The sequence below is a fragment of the Lepidochelys kempii genome, chromosome 5 (assembly GCF_965140285.1).
Source record: "Lepidochelys kempii isolate rLepKem1 chromosome 5, rLepKem1.hap1, whole genome shotgun sequence".
Taxonomy (NCBI): domain Eukaryota; kingdom Metazoa; phylum Chordata; order Testudines; family Cheloniidae; genus Lepidochelys; species Lepidochelys kempii.
Genome location: NC_136384.1, coordinates 51800889 through 51819343, shown reverse-complemented (window position 1 = coordinate 51819343; position 18455 = coordinate 51800889). Strand labels below are relative to the sequence as shown.

At 41.1% G+C, this 18455-nt stretch overlaps 1 protein-coding gene across 1 annotated transcript in view; it reads right to left on the bottom strand.

Moving 5' to 3' along the window:
* Positions 1-18455, bottom strand: part of RASGRF2 (Ras protein specific guanine nucleotide releasing factor 2) — a 215597-nt gene that overhangs the window by 134890 nt on the left and 62252 nt on the right. Inside the window, exons 6-10 of the mRNA XM_073344380.2 lie at positions 16524-16603; positions 15833-16026; positions 13585-13694; positions 11393-11511; positions 324-484 (exon numbers count right to left, since the gene is read on the bottom strand). Coding sequence (XP_073200481.1) covers positions 324-484; positions 11393-11511; positions 13585-13694; positions 15833-16026; positions 16524-16603 — 664 coding nt within the window. The remainder of the gene's footprint in view (positions 1-323; positions 485-11392; positions 11512-13584; positions 13695-15832; positions 16027-16523; positions 16604-18455) is intronic.

The following is an 18455-nucleotide window of genomic DNA, read 5'->3' as shown; positions in this document are numbered from 1 at the left end:
TCCTGCAATAAATGTCACCTTGTTATTTTTCACTGACCAGTTCATAATTTTAATTGAATGTCTTTTAGAGAGACTAACATACACTTCAAACTGAATCACTATTATTTTCTACCTACATAACAATGGGAGAGTATTTCAGTCAATTAATGTGCATTATCGCAGTTTTGTTTACTGCAGCAAATGAAAATCCTCACATTTTAAACCATAATACCATGAGATACTGAAATTTCACAGACAGTGATAAGTTAAAATATTTATTGCCCTCAATTTTCTATATTTTAACCATCTGGCTTGTAAATGAGATAGTTATGTAAATTCTGTACCTTAAGCAGATGCAGTTTTCCTCCTGAACTTCTTGTACAAATTAAAAAGTGTTTTGTAAATAAGAAGCATTGTCTTTCTCCTTCTTTTTTCAAAGACAATGATCCCAGGCGAACTTTACTAAGTTTCCCCCTCTCAACTGAAGGGACTTGAATAAGAGAACCTGGTGATTACAAAAGTGAAGAATTTGCTGTAATTATAAAACTATTTAATAAGTGTTAATGTAACAGGCAGTCTATTCTGTACTATATATAAAAAGCATTTGTGCAAGTCATTAACTCCCACAGGAGTGCAGCAATACCTTGCTCTTAGAACAGAGACTAGTAATTTTTTATTTTTTTTAACCCTCTAGATTGGTTTTCACTCCCTAGATCAAATTCAGGGAAAAGTTGTACCTCTTTATACCAACAATAATTGCAACCCTATTTCTTTACTCACAGTAGGGCCACATGCAGCCAAATCCAACCTGCGGTAATACTTGAACTCCTGCCAGGGAGGTTTCTTGGAAAAATCCATGGGTAGTTTAAGTTTTATATCATGAGTCATTTGGTCAGATAATGGAGATTAGGTGGCAACGTAGCACAGTTTTCACTAATTTTGATATTTAGTATCTTTGCAAAATGAGTAATTTACACATCAAGGAGATGGAAGAGGGTAGGAATACGGTACAGTTGAAAAAGCAAGTGACAGAGGAGTGTAACTAAGATGGGCTTCTTCTCCTTTACTTTACTTTACACAATTCTCAGCCCTCCCAGGCCAAACTGAAGCCTACTGTCTGCAGACACAACTGCCACTGAATTCAATGGAGACTGTATCCTGTTATGCCAGCGTCTGAATCAGATCACCACAAAATTTCACATTGGTAAAAGTTACATTACTATGCCACTTACACCATCTTTAACCTGTTTTCTGACCAATTTTCACAAGACACCCAACTTACATCACCATTTGTGTCACCCATTTGTGACCTTTATGGGGTCAATTTTTTTCTTATGGGTCAAATGTACAACTCCTTATGTGTATCTGAGAGCAGTATCTGACCCAAAGTCTACACACATTTCCTGAAAGGAACTTTCAAAAGTTTATCCACTTAATTAATGAATATTAGCTTAAAATTCATTACATTATATTGGAAGGAAAATCATCTTGTTCACTCTTCATGTATAAAATGTTAAGTTAATAAACAATATATAAATGGAAAACAAATGTCTTACTGAGAAAGCAATGTTCAGTTTACATAAAATGTAGCTGAATACTTACCTTCCCCAAATACACATTTTACATTAATTTTAGACATAATATATAAAAAGCTTCTATAAACAGGCATAGTCAAATACACACTGGTAAAAGACAGAACTGTATTCACTAATGCCTATTTTATGTTTAAACTAGAGGGGTATGACAAAATTCTCACCATTGCAATAAAAAACTGGAATAAAGTCCAACTTTCTGAAGTTTTGCAGTGGCATTTTTTAGTTTCATGAAACGTTTTGCAGATTCATCTAGAATTCTGAGCAAAAAAATTGTGGCCTTTTTTTCTGGCAAACAAAACTGCCTATCTGTCCAGCTGAAAAGCTACTAAGAAGACCAGCTTTGTGTGTTGAATTTGGACATTCATTCCCTGACACCTTCCACCATTACCTTCCAAAACACTATGCAAGGATTTGCTTGAAGTTAAAAAATTTTGAAGGAACTTTCTATTCCAGGGCTTAGAACATGTTCTTCTTAGCTCCTAAAATTCAGGTTAGGATTTAATAGTAGTATTCATCTTATCCGTATTCTGCCTGGGGCAGAAGCAACTACATTAGGGTTATCTGTTATCACTTTGATTAAAGAAGTATTCATATTCACAAAGGGGTTTAGAAATACTCATTTTTTGCTGATGATATGGTACAACTCTTTGAGTAGTACAGTATTTAATAATGCCAAGATGGGCTGAAGATAGAGTATTTGTTAATGCCAAGTTGTGTTCCTGCAGAAATATGAAATGTTATTATATAAATATAAAAGTTACTGTGTGAACTTACTTTGCTGGATTAAATAAACAATCTAATATTAATCATATATTGAGTCAGTTCCCCAGCACATACTCTATGGTTCCCATCCAGCAAAGAGGCCAATTTCTTTTAGGGTTTTCTGTTTGGTGAATTCCTATTAACAACAGGAGCTGAGCATCTGTTTGCCACACATTCCCACTACAGATTTCCTCTTAAGGGGGGAAAAAACAAAAACACATATTGGGACAGCTCCTTATTGTAACAAGTGATGCTAATTTTGGAACACTCATTAACCCAAATTAATACAGTGGCATGCTTCTGTAGAATTTTCAGATCAATCCTGGGTATTTTAACCAGAAATACTTGAACTAAATGGTTTGGTATTGCCAAAATATTATTTTAACAAAATATCTGCAATTCAGGACAAACTAAGCCCTGGTCTACACTACAGGATTAGATCAAATTTAGCCGCGTTAGGTCGGTTTTATAATGAATGCGTCTGCACAAGCAATCCCATTCCGTCAACCTAAAGGGCTCTTAAAATCAACTTCTGTACTCCTCCCCAGCAAAGGGAGTAGTGCTAAAATCGACCTTGTTGGGTCGAATTTGGGGTAGTGCGGACGCAAATCAACGTTACTGGCCTCCGGGAGCTATCCCAGAGTGCTCCGATGTGACTGCTCTGGACAGCATTTTCAACTCTGATGCACTAGCCAGGTACACAGGAAAAGCCCCGGGAACTTTTGAATTTCATTTCCTGTTTGGGTCAGTGTGGCGAGCTCAGCAGCACAGGTGACGATGCAGTCCCCCCAGAATCGCAAACGAGCTCCAGCATAGACCAAATGGGACACTTGATCTCATAGCTCCAAGGGGAGAAGAATCTATGCAGGCAGAACTCCGATCAAAAAGAAGAAATGCTAATAAATATGCCAAAATCACACAGGGCATGATGGACAGAGGCTACAACAGGGACACACAGCAGTGCCGCATGAAACTCAAGGAGCTCAGGCAAGCCTACCAAAAGACAAAGGAGGCAAACGGTCACTCTGGGTCAGAGCCCCATACATGCTGCTTCTATGATCAGCTGCATGCCATTCTAGGGGGGGACCCTACCACTACCCCACCACTGTCTGTGGACACTTGCAAGGGGGGAGTCTCATGCAACACGGAGAAGGATTTTGTGGATGAGGAAGAGGAGGAGGAGGAGAATGTGCAGCAGGCAAGTGGTGAATCATAGAATATCAGGGTTGGAAGGGACCTCAGGAGGTCATCTAGTCCAACCCCCTGCTCAAAAGCAGGACCAATCCCCAATTAAATCATCCCAGCCAGGGCTTTGTCAAGCCTGACCTTAAAAACTTCTAAGGAAGGAGATTCCACCACCTCCCTAGGCAACACATTCCAGTGTTTCACCACCCTCCTAGTGAAAAAGTTTTTCCTAATATCCAACCTAAACCTCCCCCACTGCAACTTGAGACCATTACTCCTTGTCCTGTCCTCTTCTACCACTGAGAATAGCCTAGAACCATCCTCTCTGGAACCACCTCTCAGGTAGTTGAAAGCAGCTATCAAATCCCCCCTCATTCTTCTCTTCTGCAGACTAAACAATCCCCGTTCCCTCAGCCTCTCCTCATAAGTCATGTGTTCCAGACCCCTAATCATTTTTGTTGCCCTTCGCTGGACTCTCTCCAATTTATCCACATCCTTCTTGTAGTGTGGGGCCCAAAACTGGACACAGTACTCCAGATGAGGCCTCACCAATGTCGAATAGAGGGGAATGATCACGTCCCTCGATCTGCTCGCTATGCCCCTACTTATACATCCCAAAATGCCATTGGCCTTCTTGGCAACAAGGGCACACTGCTGACTCATATCCAGCTTCTCGTCCACTGTCACCCCTAGGTCCTTTTCCGCAGAACTGCTGCCTACCCATTCGGTCCCTAGTCTGTAGCTGTGCATTGGGTTCTTCCGTCCTAAGTGCAGGACCCTGCACTTATCCTTATTGAACCTCATCAGATTTCTTTTGGCCCAATCCTCCAATTTGTCTAGGTCTTTCTGTATCCTATCCCTCCCCTCCAGAGTATCTACCACTCCTCCCAGTTTAGTAGCATCCGCAAATTTGCTGAGAGTGCAATCCACACCATCCTCCAGATCATTTATGAAGATATTGAACAAAACCGGCCCCAGGACCGACCCCTGGGGCACTCCACTTGACACCGGCTGCCAACTAGACATGGAGCCATTGATCACTACCCGTTGAGCCCGACAATCTAGCCAACTTTCTACCCACCTTATAGTGCATTCATCCAGCCCGTACTTCTTTAACTTGCTGACAAGAATACTGTGGGAGACCATGTCAAAAGCTTTGCTAAAGTCAAGAAACAATACATCCACTGCTTTCCCTTCATCCACAGAACCAGTAATCTCATCATAGAAGGCGATTAGATTAGTCAGGCATGACCTTCCCAGGTTCTCCCCGGCAGCCAGGACCTTTTCATCACCCTGGAGCCAATACCCTCCCAAGGCAGGATCCTCTACCCTGAAGGTGGAGAAGGCACCTATGGCGAGTGCATATTTGTAACTACAGTACAGGGTTTAAAAGCAATAGTGTTTAATGTTTGATTTGCCCTGAAGACTTGGGATGCATCCGTGGCTAGTACAACTACTGTTAACGTGTCTGGGGATGGAACGGGAATCCTCCAGGGACATCTCCATGAAGCTCTCCTGAGGTACTCTGAGAGCCTTTGCAGAAGGTTTCTGGGGAGGGCTGCCTTATTTCATCCTCCATGGTAGGACACTTTACCACGCCAAGCCAGTAGCAAGTAGTCTGGAATCATTGCAGCACAAAGCATGGCAGTGAATGGTCCTGGATTTTCATTGCATTCAAGCAACATTCAGTCTTTATCTTTCTGTGTTAGCCTCAGGAGAGTGATATCATTCATGGTCACCTGGTTGAAATAAGGGAATTTTTGTAAGGGAACAATAAAAGGACCCCGTTCACGCTGCGCTGTTTGCGCTTGGCTCAAAGGGATCTTCCCATAGCCATGCGGCAGGGGGACGGGTGAAGGATCATCCCAAATAGCCTTGCAGAGGGGTGGAGGGAGGTGTGTGCTGCACATCCACCTGAAAACCACAGCCCCTCCTTTTAAATGGCAAACCCAACCAGCATTGCTTGCCATGGGAAAGGAGGAAGCTGCAGTTTGAAAACATTCCCACATGTTATGAAGGCATTAGAAGCCAAACCCACATGCTTTTGGCTTACCATGGCTGCCTGGAAACCGAATTTCTGTTGCCCAGCCATGTGTTATGTGTCTGGCATTACAGGCGCTCAATATAAAAGGCAAAATGCGACCTTGTACCTAAACCACATGTGCTGTCTGCTGTGAATTGGTTGATTCACTGTGAAAGGGTCTCCCTTTTGTTCTCAGAAATGCGTCATCTTAAATTTTACTCTCCCTTTTTATCCCCCTGCAGGTGCAAATGTTTCTATGCTCCCCCTATCATCTCCATCCCTGAGGTTATTGCAGATTAGAAGGCGAAAAAAACACACTCGTGACGACATGTTTCCGAGCTCATGTAGTCCTCCCATACTGATAGGACACAGCTGAACGCATGGAGGTATTCAGTGGCAGAGTCCAGGAAAGCATTAAGTGAGCATAATGAGAAGAGGCAGGACGCAATGCTGAGACTAATGGGGGAGCAAACGGACGTGCTCAGGCATCTGGTGGAGATGCAGGAAAGCCAACAAGTGCACAGACTGCTGCTGCATCCACTATACAACTGCCTGCTGTCCTCCCTAAGTTCCATATCCTCCTCAGCCAGATGCCCAAGAATGCGACGGGGGAAGGCTCCAGGCACCCAGCCACTCTACTCCAGAGGATGGCCCAAGCAACAGAAAGCTGTCATTCAAACAGTTTTGATTTGTAGTGTGGCTACAATAAGTAATGTGCCCTTGTCCTTCTCTCCTTCTCCCCTACCCTACCTGGGCTACCTTATCAGTTATCTCCCTCTTTTTTTAATTAATAAAGAAAGAATGCATGGTTTCAAAACAATAGTGACTTTATATCCTTTACCAGCTGTGATTGAAGCGGGGAGGGTGGTTGGCTTACAGGGAATTAAAATCAACAAAGGGGGCGGGTTTGCATCAAGGAGAAACACACACAACTTTCACACCGTAGCCTGGCCAGTCATGAAACTGGTTTTCAAAGCCTCTCTAATACGTAGCACGCCTACCTGTGCTCTTCTAATCACCCTGGTGTCTGGCTGTTCAAAATTGGCAGCCAGGCAATTTGCTTCAACCTCCCACCCCACCATAAATGTCTCCCCCTTACTCTATATACTCTACTATATTATGGAGCACACAGCAAGCAGTCATAACAGTGGGAATATTGGTTGTGTTGAGGTCTAACCTAGTCAGCAAACAGCGCCAGTGAACTTTTAAATGTCCAAAGGCACATTCTACCAACATTCTGCACTTGCTCAGCCTATAGTTGAACTTTTCCTTACTACTGTCCAGGCTGCCTGTGTATAGCTTCATGAGCCATGGAAGCAAGGGTAGGCTGGGTCTCCAAGGATAACTATTGGCATTTCAACATCCTCAACAGTAATTTTCTAATCTGGGAAGTAAGTCCCTTTTTGCAGCTGTTCAAACAGCCCGGAGTTCCTAAAGCTGCGAGCATCATGCACCTTTCCCGGCCATCCCACGTTGATGTTGATGAAGCGTCCCTTGTGATCCACCAGTGCTTGCAGCACCATTGAGAAGTACCCCTTGCAGTTTATGTACTGGTTGGCAAGGTGTTCCAGTGCCAAGATAGAGATATGCATTCCGTCTATCACCCCACCACAATTAGGGAAACCCATTGCAGCAAAGCCATCCACTATGACCTGCACATTTCCCAGAGTCACTATCCTTGATAGCAGAACGTCAGTGATTGCACTGGCTACTTGAATCACAGCAGTCCCCACAGTAGATTTGCCCACTCCAAATTTATTCCTGACTGACCAGTAGCAGTCAGGCGTTGCAAGCTTCCATGGGGCTATTGCCACTCACTTCTCAACTGTCAGGGAAGCTCTCATCTTGGTATTCCTGTGCTTCCAGGTGCGGGAAAGCAACTCACCGAGTTCCAGGAAAGTGGCCTTACATATGTGAAAGTTTCGCAACCACTGGGAAGATCTGCAAGATTATGCGGTCCCACCAGTCTGTGCTTGTTTGCCGTCCCAGAATCAGCATTCCACTGTATCAACCAGCCTCACTGCCACCAGGATGTCCCAATTGCCACATCCCATGCTTTCAGGAATGTCTGTGTCCATGTCCTCCTCACAATCATCCTCGTGCTGCTGTCTCTTAGCCAGGTTCTGCACATACTGCAATATAATGCGTGAGGTGTTTACAATGCTCGCAACAGCAGTGGTGAGCTGAGCGGGCTCCATGCTTGCCATGCTATGGCGTCTGCATGGGTAACTCAGGAAAAAAGTTGCTAAATGATTGTCCACAGTTGCTTTCATGGAAGAAGGGAGGAAGGGACAGAGGGGAGACTGATGACATGTACCCCAAACCACCCACAACAATGTTTTTGCCCCATCAGGCATTGGGAACTTAACCCAGAATTCCAATGGGATAGCTTCCCACAGTGCACCGCTTCGTGAGTCAATGCTATCCATGGTAGTGAGGACGCACTCCGCCGACTTAATGCGTTAAGTGGGGACATACACAATCGACAGTATAAAATCAATTTCTAAAAATAAACTTCTATAAAATCGACCTAATTTCATAGTGTAGACATATTTTTCTTTTTAAAATGAGGCTTTAAATCTGCATGCTGTTGCCGTTGCCTGATTTACAAATGCAATTCTGCTTTCTCCTGCTCTGGAGAAATAAATTGCCACAGTATTGCCAAGAGAGGAAGTTGGGAGGAGTGGATCTCAAGCAAGGAGTCTGGGAGCCCTGGAAAGAGCATGGCAGTTAATGGGCATTGGAGTAGCCTGTAGGTGGAAGTCACTGATAGAATGCATATTGGGACCCTCTAGGTGCTAGAGTCTATAGCAAGTTACAGTTTCAATAGCAAGGAAGTGGCAGAGGCAAACACAGGAACAGGAACCAGTTATCCTGACTCCCACACCTATCCACAGGTCCAGTCTGAATGTCCTTAAATGTCTTTCAGTAAACTAAATTGCGTATTATATTCTACAAAGGTGATGTTCACCCTGGGACAAAGGACTTGAATGAGGGTTTCTCCAACATTTATGTCTGTTGGTGGTTCTGTGTATATGGAAGCCATAGAATGGAGGAGCTTCTTCCCCTCTGTGTGCCATGAAGACTGTCTCCATGCAGGCCCACACAGACCAAAGCAGAGGGCAACAATGGGAGACAGACTGCAGAGAAAGGTGCCAGACTGGAAGCAGTGGCCAACAGCCAGAGAATCTGTACAGTATTGTGCCAGCAGAATCAATACAAGTTTCCCTCTTGCTTCTCTGCAAATGTATTCAGCATTGATCTAGAGGAAACACTTCTACAGGTTGAGAAGCTAGCTCATTCTCCAGACACATTCAGTCCTTGGTCTGTCTGCTGAGACTGCCAACAAAGACCCAATTAGCATCAACTGTTACAGGCTATTTTTGTGACATGGACAGCAGGAAACCAAATGATACAGAGAAATGAGGAGGGTTTTTTTGTTTTTGTTTCCACAGTTAATTTCTGATCTCTGATACCATACAATATCATGCACAGCGGATGATTTTACAAGATACGCGACGATGTAAGCTTTCAGATCAGAGATCAGAACCTAGTCTTTGGTGAGATAATTCTCTTGCATCATGCACAGTTTTCAGAATAACTATTCTTCTCCAGAAATAATCAAGGGTTTCATTGGCTTACTTAAAAAAAGAAGATGGGTTATATTCAATTCTTATTAAAAACACCATATGAGTAAATATAGTAAGACTTCTTCTCATGGTAGGTTTATTATATTTACTTTTTATTGACAAATTTCTAGGCATATAAACAAAACAAGATAAGCAATTACTAATGAAACAGATGAAATAATTCAGATATATACACCAAAATATTGTAAGTATACTGAAGAATAACATGGTTTATACAGGTTTCAGAGTAGCAGCCGTGTTAGTCTGTATTCGCAAAAAGAAAAGGAGGACTTATGGCACCTTAGAGACTAACCAATTTATTTGAGCATAAGCTTTTGTGAGCTACAGCTCACTTCACTGGGTGAATTCACACAATACTTAGACTAGTGTCAGTCAAGGAAGTTCATGTCTCACAACGGTTTTTGGCACTAGATACAATGAAAGATACAACTTCTTGTCCAATATATTTTGTTTAATATTTTTCTTGCAGATACTTCCCTAAATTTACATACACAGCATTTTTAGAGAGGCAGGTTTGGTGAGGCAATATCTTTTATTGGACCAGCTTCTCTTGGTAAGAGAGACAAGCTGTGGCGCTTATACAGAGCTCTTCTTCTGCCAGACCTGAAGCTGGTCTCTCTCATCAACAGAAATTGGTCCAATAAAAGATATTACCTCACCCACCTTGTCTCTAATATCCTGGGACCAACAGCATAGAATTATGCCAAACATCCATATTTAATTATGAAAAATCCTTCCAAAACCTACATAGATTTCAGAGTGACTGTTGTAATAAGAATCTTTATCTTTAATATCCCTTGATATTATTATCCCTATTTACTTGGTAAGGCCACATATTATACATACACAATACATTAGACTTCCAGAATTTATTAAACACACAAACACACACACACAGAGCAATATTCAAAGGGCTTATGTGCTTTTCACAGCTGTCAAATTTAGTTCTAAAATGTGTAATGTGAATCCACACCTCAGGCCACTGGTCTTAATTTTAAAGGATGCACCTAAATTGCATTCTTAAGTTTCCCTGAATATCACCTTTTTTTGGACTACAAAGATGCTTATGCATATGAAAAGCCAAAATCCTGCACTACAGATCTCTAGGTCAGCATAAAGATCTGCTTGCTTGGTGCTAATGATTCAGAGATAATCACTTACAAATATTTAGTGGTTTAACAAAAAATAAGTTTCATTTACCAATTTTTTCTTGAGTTTATTTTAATATTGTTGGCTTATCATTAATATAAGATCCACTACACTGATAATTCCAACCTGATGCCAACATTTTCCATAAAAGGTGCCATATTAAAGTTTTATTTTCATCAAGATTATGTGGAATTTTACCATTACGTCCATCATTACTATACATGAACCTCAAAGGAAACTCTTTCCAAAAATAATAATACAAAGGATGCAGTGTCTCTCTCATGTTGCAAACTCCTACATACAAGTGAATCTGTACTCTTATGCAGTATGCTCATTCTTCACAGTTTCTTTTTGCAGGAATGTTTCTGCGATGTACACTGAGCTTTTACTGTAGCCCAAAACAGTATTCTGTGAAACAAAATACTTGTCTTCAAAAACTCAAATACGTATATAATGTTGTCATACTGTAATATCTGTTCTTGGCCATTTGTCAGTGAAGTATCCATCTAGCAGCACAGGTTATCAAGAAATTAAATTATAGCATTTTGAGCTGTTCCCGAAGCACAAATGAAAAATGGGAACAGTAGACAGCTGTTTTCATTCCTCACAATCTCTCCACCATTTGACAAAGCTTCAAGTACTTCTAGCTTCTCTTGTGTTTTTGTCTGAATGTTGGCATCATCTGAGACTGCAACATCAATTGGCCAGACAGACCTGTTCTCCGTGGAGCTGCAGATAATTTCTGGTCCATTGAAGATGATTGTCCAGTCTGTATGTATGCTACTTTCCCACGGGTGCTTTACTATTATTGTGCTGCTGTTTTTCATGGCCCCTGAAAAAAACAGCACAGAAGTGGGGCTCAACTGTAGCCCAAAACTATTTGTCATAGGGGCAACCTGTCACTTATCGTATGTGGACATCAACCTTGTGACCCTGGGCACCAGCAGTATCATCTTTCCAATGATGCCAACATTAATTCTGCTGTTTTTAATACACACTTTTCAAAATTTTATATATACACACACACACATATTAAGAAAAAGCCTTACCTTGACGTATAAAAGTTTGGCTGGTATCTAGTAATATATCACAACCTTCTACTATCATTCTTTCTATGGCTAAATTTTTCCGGATATTTTCTGTGTCACTCACTTCATCATGCATCACCCTGTCAGGCACAGTACAAAGAGGATTTTTAATTCCCTGAAACGTATTTTGCAATATTCATATATATTGCTATCAAAGTAAATGTAAAAATCGCTAGCTTCCCCAAGAATTCACCTCAAGAACTGTCACACTTTGGTTTTTGATACAAGCTGCTGGTCAACATAAAGTAGTAATAAAAGTAGCTGCTAACAAGAAAAATAAGTTTTACAACCTTTGCTTCAACCTCCTCTCTTCATTCATAGATTAATTCCAGTCCAGGTACTCTACTTTCACCACTTCTGAAACTGCTCTCACCAAAGTCTTGAATGACCATATCTTGGCCAAGTCTCATTAATGCTATCTACCTGAGCTTTCTACAGCTACTAAGACCATCTTTCCTGTTCATCAGATCAGGCCACCCTCCTATTGGCCCTCTCTACCTAGTCAATTTAGGTCACCTTGGCCATGACTTCAAGGTCTTCCACATCTCTGCTCCAATTAGTAGCTCGGATCTTCTCTCATGGAGCATTTTGCACCTTTATTTACTCCAACCATGCCAGACCCAATGCCTTATTTGTTTCCTTCTCCCACCCCGCTCCCTATACCTTTTCCCTACGCATAGAGACTCCAATTCATGACTGCACTTCGGCACATGCTTAAGTGCTGCGCTGAATAGTGATGCTTTCCTGAATCAGAGTCAGAATGCCCTCCCTACTCCAGTCTGGCAAATCACCACCCTCTGAGCATCCAAACTTCTTGTAAACACATCCAAACACTTCTAAACCTCTGCAAAGCCCACAAACACCAATCCGCATAAAATGTCTTCCCCATTGGAGCTTTTACTAATCTAGGAGGTGAAGCACTAAGGACAACAGGGTTGGTAGAAAGCTGCTTGGGAGTTCTTCTATATAGGTTCTTATACCATTCTCATCACTGTGGTATCTGAGAGCCTTCCAGCAGTGCATTAAGTGATGTGACTAAATCTGTCTCAAGTGTTTTGTTCTTGTGATAGGCACTGTCTGCCCTGATAGTAGAGGGGGTGCAAGCAGCCTGAGCTCCTAATGTTGGCTGCCTAGTGAGTAGCTGGTGGGAGCAAACTCCTCACCTGAGGCATGGGATGATGCAGAGTCTGCTGCTGCTACCACAGACCTAGCCATAAGAGATTCTTCTGCCTATCCTGAAATGGGAAGGGGACTCTGCTTCTGTTCAGATGCCCTCAAGACAGGGCTATTTGAGTGCTCCATGAGGAGCTGAAGGCATATGCCTGAGTCTAAGGCAGAATATAAATTGAAAAAAACTCAGGAGCCAGGCTGTAGATGGAGTTCGGCTTGGTAGGGAGAAAAAACTCATGGAAACCAGTGGGGTGGTCTCTCTACCTAGTAAATGTCAACAGTTTCCACATGATAAAACAAACTCTTCTAACAGCTAAAAAGCTGCTTTGACTGGAAAATAGTGGCATTGTCACATGGGGAAATTCAGGAAAATTCATAATTTAGACTTTGTGCACTTTAGCCATGTATGTAACAGAAAGCTGTGTTCCCAAGAGAAAATGGCAAAATGTACCCCCAGATTTATGCAGAGAGGCAGTTATGAAAGTTTCAGGTTGCAGTGGAAGAGACTCACTTTGCAAAGATCTCAAGGGAGCAGTAATTCTGAAAATATATTCAAGCACTGTACCTAAAATATTTGGCATACATGGACCTTTTTAGCTGCCATCACATAAAAGAACATGTCAAAATTGATATTATCATTAATATTTATAAAAATTTACACAAATTTAGAACTGAGAAGTTTTCAAGACCCTGATCACTTCTGTTATTATTAATTATGAAATTGTTATTTTTGTTAACTATGGAAAAAACACGTGGTTTTTTTTTTTTAGTTAAAGACAAATGCTTCACTCATACCTAAGGCTGGGCAATTTTCATGGCAAAAAAAAAACAAAACAAAAAACCAGCAAAAATCTTAGCTTTGCCTTGGCAGAAAAAGAGACAAATTTTTAATTTAAAAAAATGTTAAAGGATAAAATAATTAATTGTTTCTTTATTTCAGAGCTTTCCTTTCAAGCTTAGTATATATATGGAACAAAACTTACCTTGAAAGTTCTTCTAGTTTAGATTTAGCAAATTCAAGGCTCTTTCTTTCCACGTGTTCATGGGGTGTGTGAGCCAGAAGTTCATGAAGAGTTATAATATATCTAGGAATCTTAAACAAATTAAATATAGCATCAGCATTTATGATAAACAATGACGCCAACTGAGCTCTGAAATTCTACCAGATTAGTCACTCACTGACGATATCCAAGTCCCTGCTCAGTTAGAATCTTAAAGTCCTCTACCAATTCAAGATGGAATGCTGAGTATAGGAAAAATCCTCAAAAAAATCACAAATTAGTCTGTCTATTTTTTTATTAATTTCCAGTAATACAAGTGCCTTTATATATATAGAATCATAGAATCATAGAATATCAGGGTTGGAAGGGACCTCAGGAGGTCATCTAGTCCAACCCCCTGCTCAAAAGCAGGACCCATACCCAATTAAATCATCCCAGCCAGGGCTTTGTCAAGCCTGACAAAAACAAAAAATATTCTAGTATAGATTTCTTATGTTGGGTAGATTTTTTCAGTTTGAACAAATTAAGGTTACCTGAGGTCACCAGTTCTATTTATCATGTTTAGGGCCCTACCAAATTCACAACCCTGAAAAACGCATCACAGACTGTGAAATCTGGTCTCCCCGGGAAATCCAGCTATTGTGGGGGGGGAGGGGGTCACAATATTGCCACCCTTACTTCTGTGCTGCCTTCAGAGCTGGACAGCTGGAGCGCATCGCCACCAGCAGCACAGAAGTGAGGATGGCATGGTATGGGGGAATTTTCACTTTTTGGGGGAGGGCAGGGCCAGCCTTACATGTGAGCAACCACCCAAGGTGCTGGGGTTGGGCTGAGGGGGCACTGTGGTCACCCCTTTCACACACACACACACACACACACACAGCCAGCCCAAAGCCCCTTTAGCTCCCAGGCATTGGGGAGAAGCAGAGCTGGGGGCGCCCTGGCTGGGGGCTCCTATTGTGTGCCGGGCTCCAGCTGCTAGTCCCAACCAGGCTGTGAAGGAATAGGACTTCCTTTTCCCCAGCACAGGCCGGTCCTGGGGCCGGGTCAGACCCACCTCTGCTGGCAGAAGGGAGGGTGGCAATACCATACTATGCCACCCTAACTTCTGCACTGCTGCTGGCAGCAGCACTGCCTTCAGAGATGGGTGGCTGGAGAGTGGCAGCTGAAAATCAGACCAATTTAAAGTGTTTCAAAAATTGAGGTACCCAAAATCCCTAGTCACTTTTGGAAATTTAGGCCTTAGGCAATGGAGCATGCCTCCCTTTCACATTCCATACATCTAAAATTCATAAGCAGAGAGATTGCAAATCTGCATATTATATACAAATAAAGCAATCAATAATTAAGATAACATCCCCTTTATGGATCACCAGCTGTTTTCGTCAATTCAGCAGAATAAATTTACAACATTTAAAAATAAGAGCTCACCAAAGACAAATGAGAATGCTACAGGTGCTAACACAAGTAAACCCTTTGGGCAGATGTGGCTATTAACTAGCATGATTATACAAATGTCAGTATTTTTATATCAGCAACACTTTCTTTTGAAAAACTATATAAACTAGGTTCAGGATTTTGATAAGTAAATAATTATGCCAAATGTAATTGCTGTAAAACAACCAGACTAGTGGTTTATAGAACCTTGCAAACAGATGAAAATAATTCATCCAATCAGATCAAGACATGTTAGCAGAAGTACAATAAACTTTTTTAAGTTGTTTGGGATAAATTCTTCACCACACTTAGCAGAAGTTGATCACTGAAAAGCATGAAGTCCTGTCAGGGATTTAATAACTGCTCCTCCTTGATTATCTGCCTGCTTCCAGCACTAGCTCGAATTACAGCAGCCTTGGGGCTGCTCTAACTTGCACTAGTGAGCTGGTGTGTGGCTCACTACAGACCTTTTCATGCTGTTGGAGCAGATCAAGATAGAGGATCTGCTTCTCCATTTTTATTTATTTATTTATTTAGGCACAATTCCTCCTCCCACATTCTTCTTTCCACATGTGCAAGATCCTGAATGCAATGGAATAAGTGTAATTTTGAAACTATCACTCCACATGCAAACAATATCAGAATAATATGTGATAAACAAATGACTAAATTAATTTTCATGCAAGTATTTTTAATTAAGCAATTAGTTACCTTCAACAGATCTTAATTTTTGCAACAATAAATGATGCAAATGAATTTTATAAATGTGCAATCACAAAAATGTAGAGACTACCTGAAACATAGGGTAAGTAAGGAATGTTTCCAGCATTCGCCCCTCACATGCTGGGTTGGCTTCATATTGCTTCAAGAGTTTGTCAAAATCTCTGTTTTGCTTACAGTTTGCCAGTACTTGTAGACTGTACTGATGATTCCGAACAAATTCTTGATAAATGTTCAGCATTGGCAGCAAAATATCAAATAAGTCAGCTAGAAAAAAAATCAAGACAACACTGTTTTTCTGGTTATCCATCTCTTACACAAAAAATTCTGTCAGCTCTATCGAAGCGGCATTACTATGATCAGCTCTATTTCCATTATATTCATAGAGTCATACAAACTTTGGTCCCCTCTCCTGACAAAGCATCACCATTTTGACCATATAGTAGCACCAGAATGATAATGGGAAGTTCAGGGACTATGCCAAGACTAATCTTTGGGCAGAGGCTGACCTCCTCCCAAAGGCTGACCTCCAAAAGGAGCCCTCATACCTCTGAAGAGCCCTGCTATTCCCCACAAAAAATACTGACAAATTGACACCCACAATTTTCCTCAATCCCTAATAATCATATACAATTATATGTATAGAGTTAGTTCTGTAAATGTATAGTACATAAAAGGGACAATTCATTTTTTTTTAAAAGTCACCCAATGGTGAAAAGTGACATGAAAATCTCATTGTCTGAATACAAGTAACAACAACTTACCTAAAATTAAAGTAGGCCAATTAGCTATTCTTGCTTTTAATCCTTGATGAAATATTTCATGAAGAAACATTATAGTTTCACTGAAAAAGAAGTATTGAAAGAATAAAAAATTCAAACCTTATTTTCTAACTAATAGTTCACAAAAAAAAAATCCTTTCCGATTAGTACTTTTGCACTATGTGCACTCACAATATTATAGAACTCAACATTTCTATAGCAACATATTGCATCTATTTTTTAGTATTTAATAACTAAAAATTCAACTTTTTTTAGGTACAAATCTAAGTCATTATAAAAACACCTAAAGCAGATTACAGGGATATAGTCTTTCAAATGTTCAGCTATTTTATTAAAATTGTTTATTAAATAACAAATTCCACATACGTTATTGAGCAGGTTTCAGAGTAACAGCCGTGTTAGTCTGTATTCGCAAAAAGAAAAGGAGTACTTGTGGCACCTTAGAGACTAACCAATTTATTTGAGCATGAGCTTTCGTGAGCTACAGCTCACTTCATCGGATGCATACCGTGGAAACTGCAGCAGATATTATATACACACAGAGATCATGAAACAATACCTGCTCCCACCCCACTGTCCTGCTGGTAATAGCTTATCTAAAGTGATCATCAAGTTGGGCCATTTCCAGCACAAATCCAGGTTTTCTCACCCTCCACCCCCAAGTGTAGGGGGGTGGAGGGTGAGAAAACCTGGATTTGTGCTGGAAATGGCCCAACTTGATGATCACTTTAGATAAGCTATTACCAGCAGGACAGTGGGGTGGGAGCAGGTATTGTTTCATGATCTCTGTGTGTATATAATATCTGCTGCAGTTTCCACGGTATGCATCCGATGAAGTGAGCTGTAGCTCACGAAAGCTCATGCTCAAATAAATTGGTTAGTCTCTAAGGTGCCACAAGTACTCCTTTTCTTTTTATTGAGCAGGTGTACCAACTGAAGGAATATTTTGGACAATGCATTATGTTAACTTAAACACAGCAGTAAGACATAGAAAGCCATATTGAGGTTTTGTCTACTTTTTCAAGTCTACATGGTGCCAGTATACCTTATTGCTTTTTTCTTCAGTGTGAGCTTTAAAATTGCCCATCTTAGGTCAATGACAATATAACTCACTAGAGCTATTTATGTGATAATGCATTTTGGTCTTGAAAGGAAACCTTGCAGGGCACATAAACAAAACTGCTCATAATTAAGATTTCCTCCTCTGAATTTATCTGTTTGACTTGCAGACATTAGGGAGGAAACATGCAGAACAAGGAAATCAGCATGAAAGATCAAGTAGCGTGGCCTGTGCATGTTTCAAAGGTCCCAGAACAGCACTTGGTTCTCAGAATTAACAAAGCCAGAAAGCTAGGTTACTAACTAACCAATAGTTGGAGTACTATGCAGTACTGCCTCAACTGTTTCAAACTGTTTACTGATCACAGCCATTCTCATGCACTCTAATAAATGCCTTACAAGCCACCAAGATTGCATCTATAATAAGAGGCATACACCCACCCCCACTCCTCATTCAGTTTGACTATCTGCCCATTTTTCATGCACTTGTTTGTCACCACAGTATCTGGGTGCTATAGTATCAAGCTGCCTGGTGCAAAGAATCATTCTTCCTTGTAGGGAAAGCTGATCTGGAGAGACAGGCAAGTGAGAAAGCGGTTCTTTAGGCAGGACAAAAGAAAATATGAACAAAATTCAGCATGCTCATCCCTAGGATCTACCAGGACCATGTGAATGCGTTAAGCTTTGTCTTGCTTTCTTGAGAAAAAGAAGGAAAGGACAGAGAAGTTTCTTCCCCAGTGCATCATGAAGAGACAGTTCTACTTTCCTCCTTCAGCAGAGGAAAAAGTAGAATGTGTGCAGAGAGGTCAAACAGGTATAATTTAAAACAGGGGAGAGATCGTGCTCCGACTTACA